The 17382-nt window shown below is 38.7% G+C and overlaps 1 protein-coding gene across 3 annotated transcripts in view; it reads right to left on the bottom strand.

Moving 5' to 3' along the window:
* ANO10 (anoctamin 10) overlaps positions 1–15987 on the bottom strand; it is a 93384-nt gene extending 77397 nt beyond the window's left edge. For 2 of the 3 annotated variants that reach the window (XM_026045549.1, XM_026045547.1), the window contains exons 1-9: positions 14634–14654; positions 12670–12822; positions 11959–12141; positions 10080–10214; positions 8127–8246; positions 5889–6458; positions 3764–3819; positions 2988–3062; positions 1151–1333 (exon numbers count right to left, since the gene is read on the bottom strand). In XM_026045549.1, the coding sequence (XP_025901334.1) occupies positions 1151–1333; positions 2988–3062; positions 3764–3819; positions 5889–6458; positions 8127–8246; positions 10080–10214; positions 11959–12141; positions 12670–12808 (1461 nt within the window). In that variant the 5' untranslated portion in view covers positions 12809–12822; positions 14634–14654. Of the gene's footprint in view, positions 1–1150; positions 1334–2987; positions 3063–3763; positions 3820–5888; positions 6459–8126; positions 8247–10079; positions 10215–11958; positions 12142–12669; positions 12823–14633; positions 14655–15969 lie in introns of those variants that run through there. The other variant, XM_026045548.1, reaches the window with a different exon arrangement.
* Positions 15988–17382: the final 1395 nt, after the last annotated feature.

Here is a 17382-nt window from a genome sequence, read left to right as displayed (position 1 = left end):
TTACACATATATTTCTTTCAGGTATACTTTGTTTAAACTTTGTTTAGGTTCAGCTGTTCTTTCCCAGCTTCCTGATCCAGTGCACCATACAGCTGTAAAAAACAATACTGACAGCAGAAGAGCGAAGAAGCTGGAAATAAGCTGCCAGGCCAGACAACAGACAAACGCTCATTTAGGCTGCACTGGCTCATGCAGTTGTCAACTATAGCCAGAAAAACTAGTCAGTTTTCTATGTCAGATTTCTGATGTCATCTTAGTGAAGACTAAGCTGTCTGCGAGATCTAGCACAAGAGAGTGCCAGAAATATAGCTGGGACCATGAGGACAAAACTGCAGAAGCCTACAAATACCGCAGTTCATACAGCCTCAGCTTCAATTGTGACAGTATAAACATCCGTGGGACTGAGCCAGAATGTCAGATTTAAGTAAGGAATAAACATTCTCTAAACCCATGCTAAAGGGAGACACAAACGCAGAAACTGCTGACAGACAGAGCAACAAACAATCAGGAGATGTGGTGAAAAATAAATAAGCTAGATGATTTTTAAGACGTGCAGGTAGTGCTACTACTGATAGGAATAGAAGTTTCTATTTAAGAGTGTCCTGAATAGCATCTACCTCTTAGTAAGAGGGAATATATTTTGTTTCATAGAACTCTGCAAATATTGATACATTATGGAAAGGAAACTCTAAAACCTCCCTACATTGCTGAGTCTGGCAAACACAGCAGCTGGCATATGGTCAATGCACTAAAAAATTTGATTATGAAGTAAAGAATCACAAGGTCCCACCCATAAGAAAAAACATGGGGCTTTCACTTGCACTTTCACTTGCAAGGGATAATTTTGACACTAAAGGGGTGTCCAGAAGAGTAGCTTACTCAAAAAGACTGAAATTATGAAACATTTCAGAAACAAAAAAATGCTAGCACATTTTGTAATGAGAGCAAACAACTTCTTACTGTGTTTTGCTCTTATGTTTCCAAGGAACTTATTGTGACCACTGTTCAAACCCCTAATCTTCTCAACATATATTCAAATTCCCTTCAAAAATAAAATATCTTTTTTCAATTCCAAAGCACCACACTGAGGCTGCTTTTCAGCAGCCTACAATCTAACAATCTCTACTATAACAATACATATACAACATACAAAGTAAGTGCCCATTTCTTTCTCCAAGTTGACTTGCTCAACTAATGAAAGGTCCGTATCTGTTTTCTGTGAATACATCTTTTTCTTCATCCTCTTCTTATGCCTCTTTTGAAGCCAGTAAGGCAGGAAGGCTTCTGCAAACTGATTAAGGATCTGTGAAGTTATCAGCAAAGTGGCCAAGCTCTAAAAAGAAAAAAAAAAAAAGAAATTAACACATCTGTGATAAACCTATCAGCATTCAAATTTTGTGCATTTCAGTAATGCTGTAAGTGGCTATGGCAGGAGAAAGCAGACCACCCACCAAATCCAAAAAACAGTATACAATGAGAATAGCTGCTCCAGGTCCCATTCTTTGCTGTCTGCTGACAAGGGCTAAATAGGGGTTGGATACCTAAATGTTCTGTGAATCTGGTTCTCCAACTTCTACAAAGTTCAATGTAGGGTAAAGGTGCACACATACCAACAATACCAGTGGAATTACACAAAAAGCTTATCAGTCTCTCAGGCAAGAGAAATTAAATCTCTTAAAAAAAAAGGAATTATCACTGTGTAGAGCTTTGGAAAATACACAGGGGATTATTTGTGCCTCACAGATTCACAGAATGGTTGAGGTTGGAAGGGACCTCTAGAGATCATCTAGTTCAATCCCCATGCTCAAGCAGGGACACCCAGAGCACGTGGCACAGAGTCGCATTCAGATTGATCTCCAAATCACTCTTTACCCTCACTCTATGCCTAGGTCACTTACAGTTTGACCTTGTGTCTTCTATATATCAAAATACTACTTAAGACAAATGTTATGAATACATAAAACAATTCAAACATGATTAAAACAGGAAAAATCAAACAGCAGTACTTTGGAGTGGGCTTATACACCTTGTTTTCTTTCTGAGATAAACTGATGGAATGAGATAAACTGATGGAATGAGAGAGTTGAACTGAGAAAAAAAAAACACTGAAAAGCAATGGGAGGAGAACAAGAGGGAACAAATAGGGAGGTGAACGCACCAGGGTGGGGCCTGTTCTCAGGAAAAACCATATTTAGACAGACCCTGAGAACGGCCATCTGGATGGTATTGACAGAAAAGACCTTGCTATGAAGTAGGGACAGCAACAGCTCTCAAGCACTACAGGAGATGTCCTAAACAAGAACGATGTTTTCCTTCTGATTACATAACTCACAATAATTGTACTTCTTTCAACAATATTTCAGAAAAAAATTGAAAAAGTTTTGGAAAAATGTAAAGCAAATTAAGGTCATTTTTCTGTAATCTTTAAGACATTCAATACTCCATGAGATTATGATAATTTTATCACTCGTAACCTGCCTTTTTAACCTACATCAGTAGGCCCTCAGGCTTATTACTCCCTGTTTACCCTCAGTCCTACTCCCCTTGTTTACCCTCAGGGCTGCTCCCACTGTATACTCTCGGGCCTACTTTTTCTGAAGATTTCTTTAGAGAAATCAAATTATTTTTCTCCTCATTTATTCTCAGTAGACACTCACTGTAGACATAAATTTAGCAAGTGCCTCAAGAAGAACATTTTCTAATGTAGAAAGAATGAGGAAATGAAAATTTCCAGCCTTTCATGCCAGGGAATAATCAATTAATTTGAAAACAATTATTTGTTTACACAGAAGGAAAGAATTATTCTATCTTGTTGTATTATTCTTCTGCAACTGTGCAGAAGGAAATGAAATATGGAACTGGAATTTAAGAAAATATTAGCATGAAAATGAATGTAACAATATACTTAGAAAAACAAATCTTAAAACTTCAATCAATCCTTTAGTTTCCTAGCTGCACCAGTATTCTCAGATGCTCTTGGAACTCACCTGTCTCAAAAGCTTCATATCAAACAGGACAAAAGCAATGTAGAACAGAGATGCAAAACAATTTAAGAAGTTGAACTGAAAATAAAAATATTTGTTATTACTACTCAATCTAAAGTTCATGACCTGAGAACAATTACAGAATATCATCTAACTTTAATAATAATAGCTTCCATGCAAATCAAAACAGTCCATTAAAATATTTTCTACCATTTTTAACATTTAGATTAGATTTTTTTTTTTTTTATATTTATCCTATTCATATTTTGAGTAGGTAAGCTTACTGCTTTCCTCAAGCAGTGTCTACAAGCAAGGAGAACTATACTTCAATTATGAAATATGGACATTAAAATTACCTGTCACCATCTACTTAACATCTTTTTTTGGAGCAATTTTCACAGAAGCAATGCAATAAAAGGGACTCATTTTGGTCTTAAGTTTTCAAGGAATTATTTTATCAAAACATATCCAGTGTACTATACAGCTCTTACTATGTACAGTTATATTCCAATACAATGTTAGTTGTATTTTATCTTTATTCAACTCTAGATGTTTTATGACTTAGAGAAACATTCTTTATTTTTAAATATTTTAATGAAAATCATAATCAAGCTCTGAAATTGGAGAAAGTTTTTTTCCTATTTGCCTGATTTTCATGCTAGCATTTGAGATTACATAGATTTATAGACAGACAGGGAATGCTAGGAAAGCATTAATACGACATATAACAAGTAGTCATTTTAAATAAACTTTAAAAGCCGCTTACACTACATACTTACTACTAAAACCTTCAGAATTAAGTGATTCTGATATGAAGACTCCAGCCTGTGATTTTCTAAAATATTAACAAAATTATTAATTAGCAAACAGCAAAAGCACATATCATTTATCAGATACCAAGTTATTCAAAAAAGTTAACAAGCATTTTTCCTCTATTTAGAAACTATTTAAGGAATTGTTTTTAGGGAATTGATCCCGCAACACTTCCTGGGGAAAAGAATTTATGCTGTACCAGTATCTCACTTCAACCTGTTACGTGCATCTGATATACAATACTGATACACTATTTTTGGCTACAGCACTAGTGTTTTTTTCTACTGCGAAGTCTCTCTCTCTCTCACAATATCTTTCTTACTTAGGACAGCTGTTTTATAACCGAAAAAAAGAAGTCACTACTCAGCACTAAATTGTGCCTAGTCTATTTTCCTTCGGTTGAAATCAAATGCAAAACTGATCATAACGTGTTATGAAAAATAACGGTACAGAGTTGGATTCAAACCAGGAATTGCTAGTTCTAACTCTACCATTTGTCAAACACTCCCATGAGCAAATCCATTAACCCAACTTCTTTCCCACTCTTACTCCACCCTCTCCCAGTAATTTTTCTCCAGGTGAGTATGACTCACACAAGAGTCCAAAAAACCTAAGGGCCATGAATAAGCTAGAAGCATGCTGCCAGGAACAAGGAATGGGGGAAAGAAGGAAGGACCTTCGAAGTGGGAGCCCCCCTTTTTAGTGAGGGCAGGACGTCAACTCAGCACGTTTTTGTGAGTGCAGCCAGAACGATGATCTCAGGTGTCAGCACAAGTACTGCCATGCTAGCACAGTGTTCCTATTAAGTTATTAAGCAATAAAATAGAGGCTAACTACCTGGGGTAGGACACCACATAAACAAAGTTATCCTTTTCCATATCCCAAGCTAACATGGTTACCTCTTCAAAGCATTTCAGTCTGCCTGATCAGCACAACTTGGCATTTTGCATAAAGGCTTTTCCTTGCAATATAATAAAAAAATGAAACAAGGCAGTCAACTCAGACTCACATACGACTTTACTAATTAATGTTAAAAGTCCAAAGTAATCTTTGGACAGTCATAAGCAAATTAAGAGCTTGCTTTCCTTTACTACGGATGCTATCAGGTTCAACTTGCTGAGCAAATGACTTTGGCGCACATAACTAACCTATAACTAACCCCTGCTTCCAAACTACTTTCCATTTGTCTTCTCTATTCCCTTCTCCTTAGTCTGTCTCAGGTTAATTTTCTGGGTCTGCACCTTCAATGATCTGTATTTCATTCTAAGTGAAATCATGATGCTGAGCTACACAAACCACTTAAATGTGCATTAGCTTCATCTATTAATGTGGTCTGAAATTGAGTGTGCATGTCCATAGAAGTGCTAAGGCTGAAAACAACCACTATCAATTCACTATGGTGATGCTTGATAACAAAACATAAGGCCCAATCTTTATATATAATCAAGTACACAGAGTGAAAAAATGAAAGCAATGTTACAACATTCCTCCTTTTTTTCAGGATGCCTAATGGCAAAATCTCTGGTAGGGAAGTGAAATGTTGATCTTTAATGTATCCTATGCACACAATTCCACATAGCACAATTTAGTAATGTTTGTAGATTTTTATGCTGCTAACTCAGTGTCTGTCTTCTCTAAGGCTTTATGAGTAGACTAAGATATATTCATCAAATTGAGATTGTTGTTTCACAGCACTCCAGATGTGAGCTGTCAGGACAGTCCTTCCTACCATCCAGCTTTGAATTCTGAATTCTTACATTGTAACCTCTTCTCTTTTGTCAACACTATGGCTAATACTGCCAAACAAAGGAAAAACAGGGAAGGGGAACTTCTGCATTAGAGGGAAGATAGAATCATCCCTCTTGTCAGCAGCCCAGACACAAATCAAATCAAACTGAAACTGCAGCCTCAGTATACTGGAAACAAGAAACGTAAGTTAAAATGACCCTCTTTTCCCAGTGAACAAGAACTCATACATAGTCTACGCATGCATACATAATGTATTCTACTAAGACTACTAAATCTTAAACATTCTACATTCAAGGGAATTCTACACTTCTAAGCAAAAGGAAGAGTAAATATGTTTCTTACCCCATGATGTTAGGAATTCAGCAGCATACCGGTAGATGCGGTTCATGATTTCAATCACAATAGCATAGATGATGCTGGGAACAAACAGCATCAAGCTGCTGAAGTTAGATTCATTCTCCTTGTGATAATCCAGAGCCCACTGCTCCAAGTCAAAGTAAATCATCATCACATACAGGGAGAAGTAGAGGCAAAGGCACACAAATGGCAAGGATACCAGATAAATTCGTAACTGTCTTCTAATACTGGAGTACACTGGTTCCTCCCTCCCGGTGACGGGATTTACTCCCAGGACACCATGGAATCCTGGCCTCGGTTCTTCAAACTGGCGCTTCATCAGCAGGGTCCCCCAGCGGTACGTCATCACTGCACACAACCGCTTCCAAACTTCCAGGATTACAGTGGACCAAAGGAGATTGAATGTGGCAAACATCACATATTTATCATAGTCCTCCCATGCAAACACGTAATATGGAATTCCAATGACAGCCATTGGAACCAGTGCAAATGTGAAGTATTCTAAGAAGCCGAAATAGAGAGCAATGGTTTCACCAAAGTAGCAGCGTATTTCATCTGCAGAGAAAAAAAAACAAATCAATTAAGCCTACACTTAACGCAGATGTAAGTATAATATCAAAGTTGACTTTACATGAAACCCATGGCCCAAATTTCAGTTTTCTAAATATCCAAGACAATATTATTGCTTTTTTATTCCTCCTTCTCCCATGTTCCAGAAGCTCAGGATAGCTGTTTAAATTAAATGTGTGCATGCATGTGTGCATGCCTCTGTGTGTGCATATACGACACATATATACAAAAACATATACAAATGATGGTAGGGAAGTCAAATATCTCAATACCTGCAATAACAGCACCAAATATCCAGAGGAAAAACACTAGCTTTCTTGAAAGCAGAATCTATTAGTGAATAGATAAGACAGAGTGAAAATTTAAGAAGGACTGACAGCTGATTTCTGAAGCTTCTCATATTTGTTTCTTGTTATTTGTTTTTTTTTATCTGTTTGTTCAGGGCCAAAAGGACTATTATCTAGAAACGACACCACATAAGACCTAGGAATACTTAGCAAACCAAAGTCTAGACCAAAGTCTCTTTACCTTTTCCTCCCTGGAAGCCCAGATACTTTACACTTACAGGCTGCTGCTGTACAATCACCAACATAATAAACAGCCATGGCTTGATGACCTCTGAATTGACATCGCTAGTGTTCTCCACCAAATTACACACAAAAGCTTGTGTGTAATAACAGAATATCCTTATGGTACGATGTGCTTTGCAGAACACCACGGTGTAAGTTCATAATGGCCAGTCTCTTAAGTGGTGATCATTAGCATCATTTCACTTTCCAGAGACATCACATGAAAGAGGTCCCTAAATCAGTGCATGTATAACAGGGTTTCTGTGATTTACTTTGATCGGTACTGAATACCCATGAACTTTCAAATAAACTCCACTGTGTAAACAAGAGACAAGTTACAATTAAATACTGTGGAGGCAGGGCATTACTGAGATAGATCTTTAACTTCCTATAGCTTAGGAAAAGACCTCAAAAAGGTCTCTTAGGAAAAGACCCAGGCCAACTCCCAAATCTCTGTTTTCCTATTTTTGGGATTTTTCAAAATCTTGTGTAACATGAAGTATTTTCAAATAATTAAATCTAATAGTAGACACACTTTGCACCCTTCACATGTGGAATATCTAAAAGAACCTGGTCAGTACTGGGTCTCAACCCCCTGCTCTTCTCCTTTACTAGTCCAAGTCAATTCCAGGAAGTCTTTCAGCTTTGCAGACTGCATCTTCCCTGCTCCCCTTCATTCAAGGGGAACGATTATACAAGATCTTTTCTTCCTTCTTATATCTTAAGATTCAGTGCTATGAGACAGGGTAACACTGCAGATGGTGAGACTTCGAATTGCCCCCCAAAATTATGAAAATATAACTAAAGACTTAAGGCACAGAATTCCTAAGGCCATGCATTAAAAAATCCTTGCGAATGTCCAATGCCCAATAAAGTAACTTACTGCAGAAAGGTGATACTAGAAGAGATGAGCTGCAGTCAATAAGTTGACATAACATAGTAAAACTACAGGCAATGGAAGCGTTGCTTCTCTAGTAGCTATGTGATGGAGCAGAAGTTGGGAATGGTTTTTGGCCTTCCCACAGAATCTGAACAGAAAAAATCTCCTTGCACTTTATTTGCAATGGAGTAAATGTTCACATACCTAAAGGCTGATAGCCAATTTTGACTCGACCATACCAGGTGTGCCGAAGCTTCTTCAACTCTTCTTGGTCATGCAGTGGAAAAATCTGAATGAGGATACCATTGGTCAATAATCTTCTCACTAGAAGAAAATAATTATTTTAAAAAAAGCGCACACCATTAAAGCAAAGCAAAATTAATGTGTGTGCAAATGGATTATACTGTATACTTAGCAAACCTACAATTTATTTGAATAAAAGTTAATTAAGTATTCAGATCTTTGAAGTACATAAAATACCTGCATGTTAATTAAACATTATCTATTAAAGACAGCATGAGTTTTACTTTTTTTCTAGAAAGAGTATGTTGAAGTGCTGTTCGCTGTAAGAAAAAGAATAGTCTTTACATATCTATACACAACTATGACAAAAGCTGGTACTATCATCAGTTGCAGCCTGAGTAACAAGCAGTGCTACAGGTCAAAACTCACACAGCACGTATGGCTATGTGGGGAAACTTTTACCTCACTAATTATTAGGTCAGGTTATTACATTTGAACAAAGGAAGATACACCAAACTAAGCTAAAATAGCAAATATCAAACAAAGACTAAAATGCAAGCACCATTATTATATTTACTTTAGAGCACTAAAAACATTTTTGAATGATCAATTCATACTAATCTGTAAATTGCAAGGCAACTCTGCTGGAAACAACACCAATACTCTACAACTTGTGTTTAGCTTTTGCTAGCAATACTATCTATGCTGATAAACCATTAATAAACTGCTCTTAAAGTAACAACTGTGAAAATACTGAAAAGAAAATAAATTCAAAAATAGGACAGGGGAGACATTAGCAGTTAGATGAAAATGCCTGCCTCTATAAAAAGCTAACAATGCAAACTCATCTGATATCTAATATTTACATGCTTTTCTTGAATCACTGATATTCACAGACACTGCCTACCTAGGCAACTAACACTAATGATTTAATACACTTTTATCAAAACGGCCCAGAGATATTAAGTGATAAAGTGGCTCTTGGAGAATTGTAACATCTGTGCCAATGGACTATTCCAGCCACCCTAAAAATAGTACTAGCTGTCAAACAGAAGAGCTCTCAAACCAAAGCTGAGGATGAGGATAAATGAAATGAAGTGAATGAAATCAATCTTCCTTTATACTGTGAAACTGGTAGCTCTGAAACACTATTATCAATTCCAATACTTCTACAAGGAGACAATCCAAATATACCATTATCTAATATAAACATCACTGAATAGGATGGTTCATGGCATGCCCCTTCCATCCTCAGCAGGTCACAAATCTACCCTGGGACAGTAAATATAGTTCACACTATTATAATTCTTACTCCAAAAAGAAGCAAGTACAAGTCATTATCTACTCACAGAAAAAGTAAATACTTAGCCATGAATGGAAATATTTTTATTTCAGCTATATCTTGTGGCTTTACCATTAAAGAAATTTATTTACACAAATATTTTGTGTACCAATTGATGACACCAACATACTTGAAAAATATGAGTAACTGAAAAGTATCTAAGAACAGAGTCAGTCTCTCAGAAAATCTCCATTTGGAATGACCCTCTGCAAGGCCTCCAGGTAGCAAGCCCTGCTCAGATGAGGTCCAACTTGAATCAGGCTGCCCAGGGCCTCGTCCAGTCTTGATGTGGAGAGATTCTCCAAGAAAAGAATTTCCACAACAAGCCCCTGTTTCAATGTTTGATTATCCTCACTATAAAAAATAGTTTCTTAGTGCCTTTTTGGAATTCCTTCTTTTTAAACACGTCGATTGTCTTGTGTCATTGTACACAGTTCCATAAAGAAAAAACGAAGTTGAATAACGTTAGCGTGACTTCGAAGTCTGAAGGATTTGTCTTCACTTAAATTCTTTTCACCATGAACAATCTCCTAAGTCAAGGGAGTGAGTTATCGATAAGCTACATTACTTACCAATTGATTTCCCTGGATATAACTTTGCCTGAGGATAGCCAGGGATGATTTTTTCGTCTTTAGCTCTCAAATTTTCAAGTTCATGTTTGATGATATACTGACATTCTGCCATTGTAAGGAAACTCTGATTATCATCTAAATCAAAAAATAAATAATGAAATTTTGCGGCATAGTAAAACAACTCTTGCAAAAACGAAATACCAAAAATAACCACAATCAGAAAAGACATTACTATGTGACACAATTACAGCCCACCAATTTTTGCTAGCAACTTAGAATGAACATACTAAGAAAATGCTTTCCCTAACCAACTTGCTGCATGTTTGACTGCACAGGTAAATTAAGGGAAGATATCCCTCAGAGACAAAGATGACCTTGAACTTGAAACTGCTGGAAGCTGGGAGAATATCTTAGAAACTACTACATACTCTTGCCCTGTTACTTAGGTACCCACTATTTGGCAGTCTCAGAAAGTCTATCTTGTTACCTACTGCCTAGTAGCATAATGATAAGGCACTTGAGACAATTAGCTGTGATAAAAACATAGAAATAGGGTGAAATGATAAGAAACTTTAGGAAAAAAAATCACAAATTTTAAAGAGCTACAGCAACAATATTCTTAGAAATTTATCATCAAGGAAGCAGTCTAGTTTCCTTGAGATAGCAACCCATAGATTTTTTTTAATGTCCTAGCTATAAGAACGAGATTGAGAATGAGCTATAATAATTAATAAGAGCACAGATGATCCTAAATACACTAATTAACAAAATAATAAACAGTAATATATAATTCAATAGTATTTAATTTGGAGAACTAGAAATATTAGCAAGAAAACACAGGGTACAGAGTTTCATTCTGTGGATGACACATGTAATGTTTCAACTAATCCATGTCAATTATTTATCCTTTGATAAGGTAACATTAGACAGCCAGCAAAAACTAGCTGCCTGAAACAATCTAGACAAAACTTAAGTGATGTTGCTGTTAAAAGGAAAAAAAAGTAAAAAAAAAAAAAAAGAAAGAGGGAGAGAGTGAAAGAGACTGGAAGGAAAATGACTTCTGATTTGTATGTTAGCTGGGAGTCACAGCTGCTACTAGAAGATCAGGTAGCAGTGACACTCACATTAGCATTAAGAATGTGAATGCATGGAAGAAACACAGATGGGAGCTTTATATCTGGCCCAGCCAGATATATCTAGACTTTCTAATTTCAGGAGAGCAAGGTCACAAAAGAAAACACACTCCAGCAATTACTGGACTCAGCAGCCTTTCCAACAGTAGTGCTGAATAAATTGGAATCAAGCAATACTAACGAAAATCAACTTCCAAAAATCCTTATTGCTGTTTCAGATAGAACCAAAAGCCTTTCTATTGAAAATGTGGTGAAAGAAGTTACTGAAGTAGGTAAATTGAAAGTATTCAAAAAGCTAATCTGGAGCTCCAATACTGGAGAGCAAAACCAGTTCCACCATTACTACACAAGCGGGTCAGGTATCATGCAGGAGGCATTTTTAAAGGAAAAAGATACCATTTTAACAACATTACCAGTTTAAAAAGGAAAAGGAATGTTTCTCTGCTAATCTTGCCCCACACTCAATGAATGTAAAAGCTTTGTGCACAGTAGAGAAAAATATTACTATCTTTCCCCAGCTAGTCATAGTATAATAAATCCCAAAATTGATTCATAGTTTTTTTGTTTTTTAAGAAATGGAGCTGTAAGTTTAATTTATAACATGGACTGTTAATCCTGCACTCATGTTCATCAACTTTTTTTTTTCTAGTCCACAATTGGTTACAATTGGTTTTCTAGACCACAATTGGTTACAGACTTTTGTAACCATAAATCTGCAGTGACACAAGAGCCCTAGAAATACTTACCCGCAAAACCTTTGAAAGTTTTTCGACTGCTGTATGTAAAAGTTCTCATTGAGTTATCAGTACATTCCTTCACCAAACCCACAGTTTCAGCTCCCAGCAGCAGCCGGAAGTGCGAAGCTCCCACGAGGTAAATATTTTGGTCTCCATCCCCTGTGACTAGTGGTTTAACCAGTAGCTGTGCACCTGTAGAAAAAATAAAATATAAAAGTTACATCTCAAAGCATAGACTCTAGTTATCAGAAGGACTGACTTTGTAACTATATAAGGGTACAATAAGAATTGATGTACAATAAGAATCCTGAACACATGAGGTGTTCAGGATCTTGAAAGGTCCCCTCCCTAATTCACCCGTTTCTATGGGAGTACTGAGAGACAGTGTACTGGGACACACAGGACAGTGTGGATCTATTCCTGCAACACTCGCAGTGTTAGTTCTGTAAATTTGCATGACACAAGCATGAAGACAAATCAAACCCTGAAACATCACACGAGAACTCAAAACTACCTCACCCACCAGGATAATGTACTGAAAGAAATAATTCAATGAAGGCAAGTCCGAAACTCTGAACAAAATTAAGTAACTTCAAAACAGCAAAATAAAGTGTGACTGGCTAAAAAATAATTAACTGAAAACTTACTTTCTATATGTCTTGAGATTATAACAAGAGCCATCCCCATTTCCAAATCGTACAGAAGTCACATTTTACTCACCTCCATTCGCCTTTTTGTCCGAAATTCTTCTTGTGAGCCATTCTCTAGTTTCGTCTTTGGTGCTTTTTGCAAGCTCAATTACTACCAGAGGCCTGAAGTTAGGCTCAAAGTTGTCTAAGGAAGACCAGCTTTCCTTCATCTTTTGAGAGCTTGCTAAGTATGAAAACAAAACAAGAATGCCCATATTAAAAGTAATATTCAGCATTGCTCTAAGCAGCCCAAAGCTTTTCTGTGGCAAGGAGCAATCACACATTTGTGCTCAGCAAATGAATGGGCACACGATACAGTGGAGGGGCTGGGAGTGGAAGGGGGTTTGTTTTTTTTTTTTTTCCCTGCTGTGAACTTCACTATTTTTACTCAGTGTCTTTGATTGTAACCACTTTTCTCCTGTGCAAAAGAATGAAATTACTTAGTATCTAAGTATTTTGCTTTAAGTACACAGGTGACTTTTTGTAACAGTTATTCATATACAGTTCACAGAAAAATCAAAATCCCCAATATTTTAAAGAACTTATGCTGTAGCATCATTCTTTAAATGAATACTTATCATAAAGACATGTCTATCTGCTTTTGATTAGCAAAGAATTTTTCATTCCCAATTTCAACCGTGTTTCTAGTTTCCCTTGCAGGCAGGTTTATATGCACACACTTCTGCAGCATTTGGATTTACACTTTTGAACCCAAGTGTACAGATCTACAGAAGCAATACAATCTATAAAAGCACTCATTAAACTAATAAAATATTAAAATTACATTTTAGATGCAAATCTGCACAAGTAGGATGATTCAGACAAATGTAAATATAGTCAATGATTAGACTTTGTATTGTGATTATGTCAGTGATTCATTATGTTGTCTTGGTAAGTTACTCCACCTTTGTAAATCACTTTCCGTAATCAGCCCTGTTTTCTTTCAAGAAAGGTAATACTTGCCCCATTGATCATAGTGTAGCTTCTGAAGAATTTTAGAATTTCAGAATTACATTTTGAAGAATGTTATTAATTAACCATACTTATGGTTACAGTTGTTATTGATCATATCCCTTTAGAGTACTGTTCTCTTTTGCACATGTTCTTTGCGTAAACACTATGCTATTCAGGAAACTTTGCTTTCATAGTGATTTGGATTTGTGGCTTATTCTTTTTAAATTCGTTGGTACTGAAACCAAAATCAGGGCTACAGCACTCTTTATTTGAATTTTATTTGAATTTATTTGAATTTATGTATTTGAATTCACACAGAGTGACACCACAAATTAGTCTGAGTAAACATACACATTACCAAGCACACTCTGTAGGATATAATTTGGTGTTTCCTGCTCATTCTTACGCACAACATACGTTATCACAGATGTAGAAAAAAGCAGAATAGGGACAAAACACTTTTATTTTCTCTTCCCTCTTTGCTCCACCTTTCCCACAGAGAACAGGCCTTGCCGGGGCCCTTCAGATGCCAAAGCCCCATCTTGGCACAGACAGGGAGCACCAAGGAAGCAAAGCCCCTTCCAGGGCAGCGGCGCGGATGGAGCAGGGGGAGTCTGCGCCTGGAAACACAACCCGGGGACCGGCGGGCACCGAGCCCGCAGGAGCCTGCCCCAAACCCGCGCCCAGACCGCCGCAGGAGGCCACAGCACCACTTCTCGCCCCAAGCCCCAATCTCAGCCGCGAGCCTAGCGCTCCCTCCCCCGCTTTTTAAGGGAGCTGGAGAGAAGTCGCCCCGCTCCCCCGCCACACACACAACGCGGGGCCGGGACCTCACTGCGGCCAGGCCGTCCCCTCCCAACACCCCAAACCCCGAGGCCCAGCCTGGCCGCCACCGAAGCCTGCGGGCTCTGGGCGCCTCGCGACGCAGGCCGCGGTGGGCGGGCGAGTGTTAGGGGGAAGTGGCTCCTCCCCCGACGGCGGCGGCGGCGGCGGCGGCAGTGCAGACAGCGAGGGCCGCTCACCCGCCCGCTCCCCACTCACCGCGGCCTCCCGGCTCCACATCCGCAGGGCAGGGCGGGGCGGCCGGGAGCGGCCGTTGGCGGGCGGGGCGCTGCGTGGCCCCGCCCACCAGCAGCCAGCGGGCGTTCCCATTGGCTGCATGGGGGGCTTTCCCGCCCCACCTTCGCCGTGTGCGCGTGTCGTGGCCGTTGGCGACCGTTGGCGACCGTTGGCGACCGTTGGCGACCGTTGGCTGCCCCGCAATCCCCCCCCCCCCSCCCCSMCSCYSCCYSYCYMCCYYSCTGCTCCATAGCGAGGTTATTCACAGTAATAAATGTAGGGCTAATTATAACACCATTTTCTACTGCCAAAAAAGGGCATTTCTAGTATTGTGATATCAAGATACTGGTACTAGTGTAATTCGTTTTCCATGTGCCCATTTGTGGCCAAGAGGAAAAAAAAAAAGTGACTGCAAAATATCAGTGTTAAAGCTGAAGAGCAAATTAGCAAGCTATGACTGGCCATTGTGCTGGGCCTTTGACTGTATTTTTCAGCTCCAGGTTCTCCGTAGTGCATTTTGTTTTGTTTGGAAAATACGAGAGACTTCAGTATCTCCCCAAATTCGGTTTGTACAATGCACACAGACCTAAACTGTCTCCAAGCATCTGAAAAGCACTGGCTTGGCGTAGCCCAGCGCTTGTCTTGCTGGTTTGTGCTAAATAGGAACAACCCCACACAGCCCAACAGGGCAGGTGGCTCTGAACTACCAAGAGTAGCTTTATAAAAGCATAGCAGGTAAAATGAGCCTTGCACAAACCAGTCGGCTACAAGACAGTTTCATTTAGCTAATCCATTAGAATCAGCAATACAGATAAAGCTCCCAGTTCAAGGTTCTTTCGAGCGGTGTATAGGGCCAGCATGAGCACTTGCCCTGCCAGAGTGACAAGCTTTCCTCTGGCATCTGGTTATTGATTAATATGTACTTCTCAGAGCATTTCAAAATATGTATAATTAAAAAAAATCTACAGTGAAAAAGTATGGTCTTATATATATAAATCCATATATAAATAAAATAATTGCTGGTGATTATCTTTTTACTTTATTACACCCAATGAGCAGTAAGGAATTGGGACACTCCAGAAGACGGAGAATACTTGAAATTCTGGTACTACGGACTGCACTGCAGAAAAACAGACACAAACACAAGCAGTTCTGCATCAGCTAATTTGTGCAGAATTTATTAGATTTATTAAACTGTGTCTCAGCCTTGTCCAGTTGATTCCATGGGGTGGTTTATTCATCACTGAGTATTTGGGTTGTGAAAATTAACCTCATGCCAAGGTAATGTGGCAATAACAAAAGCATGATAAAAACTCACTTTTTTAAGCATACTTTATCCCTGAGTTCTGCATGTAGCAAGTCTCCTGTTTGAGTGCATCTCATTATTCCCAGTTTCTTCATAGGCTTTGGTCCTGGTCTTTTGAGAGCCTTGGCCATCCTGGTATGGTAATTTCGTTCTGCCAGTAGTTAACAAAAAAACTCCTTTTAAAATGATTTCTAACCCTTTTCTCACCTCTGAGCCTCCAGAGGGGGATTTCTGCTACCTAATTACTATGTATCTGTGCAGAAAGTCATTCAAGATCAAGGTCTTTGCTGTTAGCAAACTGCTATACCTGGTAAGGTTTTAATGCTATTACTCCTTGACAATTCTGACACCTCTCCAGAACACATTCCGTCCACTAGGTGTCACATTCTTGCTGTGCTATGATTTCTTCTTACTGTCACACCACATTACTTTCAAAAAGGTTAGCACGTTCACAAAAGGAAAACAGGATTCACAAGTAGATGCCAGGTGTCTACCGAGTAATCAGAGATACTCGAGCTGACGCAAGCAGTGGAAACGGTCTGAGCATGATGGAAGAGCAAATCATTTCGTGCAAGTACGGTGTTGTAGTAGCTAAACTGTTTTATTAGAGGAGCTAGCTAATTTTAAGATTGATCAGGTCTTTAAATGGCCACCCTAAATTGCAAACCACACTGTAACTGCAGCTTAAGAGATATTCCAAGCATATATTCATGAGTTACTCCATAATCCAATCTTGTGATTCTGTTAGCTGATTATCGCATTTTTGTGGGTTGTCTCTGCCAGTTACAAAGCAGACAGTCACCATGGTATAATGGATGAGCTGTAGTAACAGCAAGAAGAAGGAAGAAAAATATTTTTTAAAAAGGAAGCAAAAATTCTCAAAAATTCAAGAGCAGAGGATTATTTATTTATTTGTTCTAGCGTTGATCATCCTCCCACTGCACTATTGCCAGTAGTGTTTTATAACTGGTTGAAGCTATGTTTATATTTTGGGCATAGTGCAAGTGGTAGCTGAGCCCATCCAGCAGCTCACTGCTGCTAAAAGGGTGAGATTTCACTCCCACCTGCATCTCTGTTCCTTGTACCCTCTTGGCCAGCCCTATGGCCCTGTCCCATCCTCGCACCAGCTCTGCAGCTCTTCATATTTCACTCACCCTGAGCCCATCCAATTTGTCAGCTCCACAGCACACTACACTTTGTGGAGGTTTGCTCCATTTTAGTGGCTTTAAAAAGTGCAAAGAGAGGCTAGGTAAGAGCAAGAGCTGGCAAGTAAGTGCCACGACTTTATTTCAAGTCTGTACAGACACATGTGCAGTATGACAACTATATAGTTGCATAATTAGATTAATTTGTGTCAAACACAAAAGATGAACCATGTGAAAAGGACACACATAAAAGATGAACCATTACTTAGGTTTTGAGGCA

The sequence above is a fragment of the Nothoprocta perdicaria genome, unplaced genomic scaffold (assembly GCF_003342845.1).
Source record: "Nothoprocta perdicaria isolate Ctin4 unplaced genomic scaffold, notPer1 scaffold_40, whole genome shotgun sequence".
In the NCBI taxonomy this organism is placed as follows: domain Eukaryota; kingdom Metazoa; phylum Chordata; class Aves; order Tinamiformes; family Tinamidae; genus Nothoprocta; species Nothoprocta perdicaria.
Note: the sequence above shows the minus strand (reverse complement) of the source record. Positions and strands in the feature narration are given on the sequence as shown.